General features: G+C 33.9%; 1 protein-coding gene across 3 annotated transcripts; it reads right to left on the reverse strand.

Moving 5' to 3' along the window:
* Nucleotides 1–333: 333 nt before the first annotated feature.
* LOC110105231 (UPF0496 protein 4) lies at nucleotides 334–5429 on the reverse strand. Of its 3 annotated transcripts, none has more exons than XM_020834630.2 (2): nucleotides 5188–5429; nucleotides 334–1986 (listed from the first exon to the last, which is right to left on the reverse strand). In XM_020834630.2, exon 2 carries the CDS (start codon nucleotides 1971–1973, stop codon nucleotides 912–914), a length of 1062 nt encoding a protein of 353 aa, XP_020690289.1. In that variant the 5' UTR covers nucleotides 1974–1986; nucleotides 5188–5429; the 3' UTR covers nucleotides 334–911. The 3 variants fall into 3 exon arrangements, with proteins under 3 accessions (XP_020690289.1, XP_020690290.1, XP_028549125.1); XM_020834631.2 differs by lacking the exon at nucleotides 5188–5429 and adding an exon at nucleotides 5054–5174; XM_028693292.1 differs by lacking the exon at nucleotides 5188–5429 and adding an exon at nucleotides 4794–5039.
* Between the last annotated feature and the right edge of the window lie 656 nt (nucleotides 5430–6085).

The following is a 6085-nucleotide window of genomic DNA, read 5'->3' on the forward strand; positions in this document are numbered from 1 at the left end:
TAAACCAGGTTTATGTTGACAACTCTAAAAGCAGGATACATTTAAAAAGAGTATTAACCACCACAGTCCAGTATATTTTCGGTTTATTTTTATGCAACAAGCATTACAATTTATATGGCTCTTCACTTTCTTGTATATTGTGCTTTAAATATGAGGTATCTGAAACATTTTTCCAGATAAGAATCCGTCCTTTTATAAATGGTCTTTACTATTGATGCAATCTTAACAGCAGCTATAAACATACATGGGAAGAATGTTATCCGAAGGTTAAATATCAGCTAAAATAGTATTACGTGTCCAAAAGATTTATCACAAGTAAAATACAACCAAAGCTTCAATAAGATAAATAGATTAAAATAAGTCGAACCTGCTATCAACAAGGCTTTCTGCCAGCTTAGTCAGAAGTGTCCTTCAGCTCCGGAAATTAAAAAAATCAGATAAAACAATACTTTCGAAACAGAAAACCAAAGGACATCTACTGATCCATGGCGAAAATCTTACCATCAAGAAACAACATCCCAACTAGAAATCCTGCAGCAATTAACTGCTTTGCTTCAAACAAATGAAAAACCTACAAGATTGGACCCAATGAACAGCATTAGCACATAATACTGTTATTCAAACTAATACCTATGCATAAACAAAGACCAAACAGAGAGACTTCGAACACATTAGTTTACAAAACCACCAAAAGAAAAAAAGAGTTTGTCCCTCAGAACCCCATTAGTAGACCTTACAACCTACAGTAATTTGGTCAGCTACAGTATGATTTGTACCAAGTTAATATTCAAGAAAGCTCCTTCTAAAAGATTTGACTTTACACGGCCTAGCATGGATCAGGTTACCTATCAGTGCCACCAGGTGCACATCACCAGTAGAATGCTGTAGATACTAAAATCAACTTCGTATAGCTACTGCTTTCTACAATCATCGGAGGTTCTTAAGCTAGCAAGCAAACCATCCCGTCCTAACATGATAAGCTCGAAGAAGTCATTCAACTTCTTTCCAAGAAGCTCCAACTCATTGGCAAGATACAAAGCTCCTTTATTCAGCACAGAAATTTGTTTCCCATATCTCCTTCTCGCTTCATCCACATTATTATCTCTGGCTACTTCCTTTTCGTCATCCTTCTGAATAATGATAACCATCATACCATGAAGTTGCTTGGAACATGCATCAACTTCACCCAGCTCCTTCAATATTAGAAGCTTGTCCAAAAACAGTCTACTTCTCAGCTCGTTGTAAACAATGGTTTGCAGATCATTGAAAGCGTCAGCCCATAGAAAATCATTGGGAACTTGCATGTCTATCAATGGCTTTGAGCAGCCTGAAAATACTGCTACGAGGACACTAGAGATGAACATCATCTCAACCTTGACTGCATATAATGCTCTCGTCAAGACCTTTCCCTTGGGTGAATTTTTAACCTTTGGCAAAGAGAGTGCTCCCACCATTCCCAGCAAGATAAATGGAGCATTTTCAAGTTTTGAATTCCTGAAGTGAAGCTTCTGTGTCCAGTCATGAAGAGCTTCGTCAGCTCGCTGTAGCTGCTCCAATCTGGAAACGTCAGAAATCTGCAGAGCATATCGAAGAAGGATCTGGTGTTGCTCTAATCTGGAAACCTCAGAAATCAATGCGATACAAACATCAAGTAACTTCAAGCTGTCATCCAAATATAACTCAATCCACTTCTCATCCCAGACCGAGGCAGGGAACTCCAGATCAAATATGAGAGCCTTGAGCTTATTGTGGCTCTCAAGTAATGCATCAACTGCTTGTCTCAACCATAACAAACTAGGAATATTTGTGGCATCATTGGGCTTGAGCTTTCTAATGTTTTCTGCCAAACTTTGCTCAAAAGAACTCAGTAGAGTCAGTAGCTTTGGCGAACGGTTTTGTCCCTTGGAAAAGATCAGCTTGAATGGATTTCCAAAAGGAGAAGAAGCATGATGCCCATCATGAGTCCGGCTCATTTTGAATGTGATGCTGACATGAGAGAAAAGCTTACCATTACCACAATCATATAGGTGCAAATTGAGCGCATAAAAAGAGAATACAAACAAGAAAGCGGACTTTAAAAAGATTGTAATTCAACAACTAATAATGTGCCCAAGGCCCCAAGCTATAATGTTACCCATCCTTCATGCGTCTGATGGGCAGAAGAGAGAAAAGCAGAGAAGTTGGACTGGATTACCCCAACTATAGTTAGGATCTCCATTAGAAGGAAGGTCATAATGACAATTGCAATTAGTTATCAAATCATCACTAGCCTTTAGCCCAAGTAACTGGGTCAACAATATCTAAGATCATTATTCTCCATGTATTTATTTTTTGATGTTACAATTAGTTATGCATGTCAGCTTTCATATAATCTAGCCGAAGTTGTTTTGGCCAACCCATTTCCTTTCTCATTCTTTTCTCATTACTTTTATCTCTATATCTCGTTCATGCATATTTTGCGCTACCAAAACATACTTTGTTCTATAATTTGGTCTTCAATAAATGCTACTACAACAATATCTATTAGATTCATTCTACAATTATCATTTCTAATTTGAGCACACATCCATCTTAGCATTACCATTCCTACGGTAATTAAGTTAGTTTCATTGTACATGAATCATGATTTCTTTGCTTCCCAAAACTAAGTTCTGATCTTATTCCTTCTATATAAATTTTACCTGGATGACTCCAATTACTATTATAACACTCGTATATACTAACCATGAACTAGAAGATAACATGGTGAAAACATGAAGTCCTCTACAATAATTATTCACAAATCTTCTAATCAGAAGAACTACCTTATTTAAGTGAGTTACCACAAGGGACGAAGTCCACATCAAACCTACATAAACGCAACAATAGATCTAGAGCCAAAGCCATAACATGATAACCATATCTAAATAACATGCAAAAAAAAAAAAAAAGGAAATCATAACATAAAGAAACATATCACTAAGAAATAAAGTTACTACTTTTAATCATTTCTAGTATTTATTATCAGTATTAATCATTTATCATGAGCTAACATATTTCATGCAAATAGCACGTCACACAAAACAAATATGCATCTAGTGTAAATTAGGAAATTTAATTCTACGATCTTGAGATAGAACATTGAACCCAACCAAGCCTATAACTGAGAGAAAAAAATTAAATGATCTTATCACAACATTTAACAAGACATTCAACTCTTTTATTAGGCATGAAGGGATATTCATTAACCATGTTAATTGAACATCCAATTTGCATAACATCCACCACAACATTGCCAGTTAACTTCCAAGTTTAAGAGATGGCAAAATAGACTAAGGCATTAAGCAGACTTAGGCTTCATTTGGGACGAATTTTTTATTGTTTCTTAAAATAATTTTCTAGTTTAAAAATTAAAATTTTATACTAGAAAGTTGTTTTAAGAAGCAACAAGAAAGCCATCCCGAACGAAGCTTTAGAAGCTTCAAAAACTATTGTCCAACATTAAGGAGCTATTTGGATGCAAAATTTAATAGGATTTATGCAAATTTTGAGTCGGATTTATGTCAAATCCTGCCAAACGGGATTTGAGAACCCGCTAAATCTCATGGTGGAATAAATCTTCCATCTCTCCTTATCTACCTTAAATCCCTCACCCTGATATTGTTTCAAATCAAAACTTCATGAGTACCAATCCGACAAGAAAGGAATGTGGTTGAAGGAGCGAAGTCAAACAACAATGAAGGAGCCGAACAACTCGTGCAAAACTCTACCTCACATGAAGCAACGAAGTTGAACAACAACAACAACAAAATAGAGAAGATGAAAAGCAAACCCTAGATGCCTCTAAGCTATTCGGGAAAAATTAATCTAAATTAATTTATATAATTTAAAATATTAATAATTAAGTAAATTAATTAAATAATTACAAGTATAATTATTGCATAAATTTACAATATAATTTAGCTTAATAGAATAAGTAATAATATAATTAGTAATTAAAATTTAATATAATTTTAAATAGAAATTATTAATTACATAATTAACAATGTAAATAATAATTAAATAACTAAGGAGTAGTAGAATACTAAGTGATTAATGAGATAATTAAAAGTATAATTTATAATTAAAATAAAAAAACATTTAAAAAAGTTATTAAATTATTAGAAGGATAATTAGTTAAATAATTAGTTATTTAAAAATATTAACTAATTAATTAAAGAATTATCAATATAATTCAATACAAAATATATCATCATAACATTAATAATAATTAAAATTGAAATTAATAAGTAATTTGTACTAAACTAGTAAATTAAATTCAACATATATCATATTAAATTTTTTAAAAAATTGATCACCTTAAATCATGGATTATGTTGTCAGATAGTTTCACAAGATTTAACAACTACATTGCAAAACATTTTTGGATTTACAGAAATTAGTAAAGCCTACTAAAGTTAAACTCTTCTTGTTGCCAAACAAGCCCTAAGTTTTTGTAAATAGTCATTGATGATTAATTTTCAGAATTAGGAAACCCAATAAGAACTGAGTACTAAATCAAGAGAAAAAATATGCCATAATAATTGAAAAGTATGTTTAAAGACCATTTTTAAAATTTCATGATCTGCTTAATAATTAATGAGTGAAATCCGTAAGTTCCATGGATCAGCAAAGCATTAAAACAATACTACAAGAAAATTAGCAAATTTGTTCTAGATCTGGAACAAGAAAAGTCAAATACATCTTAATCAGCCAATAAAAATCAGTAAAAAATAGACTAATTTAAATATAATAATAGTTTCACAATAACTAACATTATCATCGAAAATCAAACAAGATTCGCATAATCAGCAAAAGTCGGCTTCCAACCCAGAAAATCCCAGGATCGATCAACGAATTGAAGAAGTAATCAGAGTTGCCACAATTTTAGAAAGTTCTCAGAAACGAAATGATTATTAGGCCCTAAAAAGACTGACAACAAAGCCGAGCAAAATTCACCCCACAATGCCCTCAAATGATAATAAAATCAGTAGACATCGCCCACGAGAACAACGGTGAAATACAGAGAAATTACCAGAGGGAATAAATTAGAAAACTAGGGTTACTCTTTGCCCGCCGGATCTAATTTTCAGACTGTTTTCCGATCTAGGCAAATATGACCTATTGCCTAATGAATAAAAGAGAGAGAGAGAGAGAGATATTTCGTACCTCAACCAAAGTGGCCGTTCCTTTTTTATTTTTTATTTGTGTGTGTGTGCGTGTTTCTGGAGGAAAGCAAATTCGATGCCGATGAAGTCGCCTGCCGCGACGTTTATGGCGCCGCCCACAGAAGCAAAGAAAATCCTGATTACAACGCCACCTAACAAAAATCAGCGACACGGTATCGAGCAAGAATTTTCCTCATTCATCTACCTGTGTTGCCACCTATGACGTGGAAACAAAGGGATTTTCTTAAACGTTGCGCTTAATTATTGATTATTCATATACTAGTAGTAATAGACCTAGTGAGGGGATTGTAACTTTGGACCATCAAGTCATTAATAAGAGCACACGTTTTATATATCTTGGATCTATTGTTCAAAGCGATGGTGAAATAGATGTAGATATTATCAGCAGAATTCAAATTGGATGGTTGAAGTGGAGGAATGCATCGGGCTTGTTATTTGATAGAAATGTACCCCTCAAACTAAAGGAAAAATTCTATAAGATGGTAGTGAGGCCTGCAATGCTTTATGCTGCCGAATGTTGGCCATTAAAAGAGAAGTATAATACAAGTTAAGTGTGACAGAGTTGAGGATGCTCAGGTGGATGAGTGGCTTTATCCTTAAAGATAGGATACGAAATGAGCATATACGTGAAAAGGTTGGAGTAGCTCCAGTAGAAGATAAGATTAGAGAGAGTCGCCTTAGAAGGTTTGGTCACATAAAACGGCGGCCTTCAGATGACCCGGTTAGGAGAGTAGAGGCATTAGATTTGACTTATGTTAAGAAAGATTGGGGTACACCTAAAAAGACTTGGTTAGAAAATGTTATGAATGACCTTTCTTTATTAGATTTAAATGAGAATTTGAATTTTAATATGACACAATGGAGAAAAAGGATTCATG

Source organism: Dendrobium catenatum, unplaced genomic scaffold (assembly GCF_001605985.2).
Source record: "Dendrobium catenatum unplaced genomic scaffold, ASM160598v2 fragScaff_scaffold_249, whole genome shotgun sequence".
NCBI lineage: Eukaryota > Viridiplantae > Streptophyta > Magnoliopsida > Asparagales > Orchidaceae > Dendrobium > Dendrobium catenatum.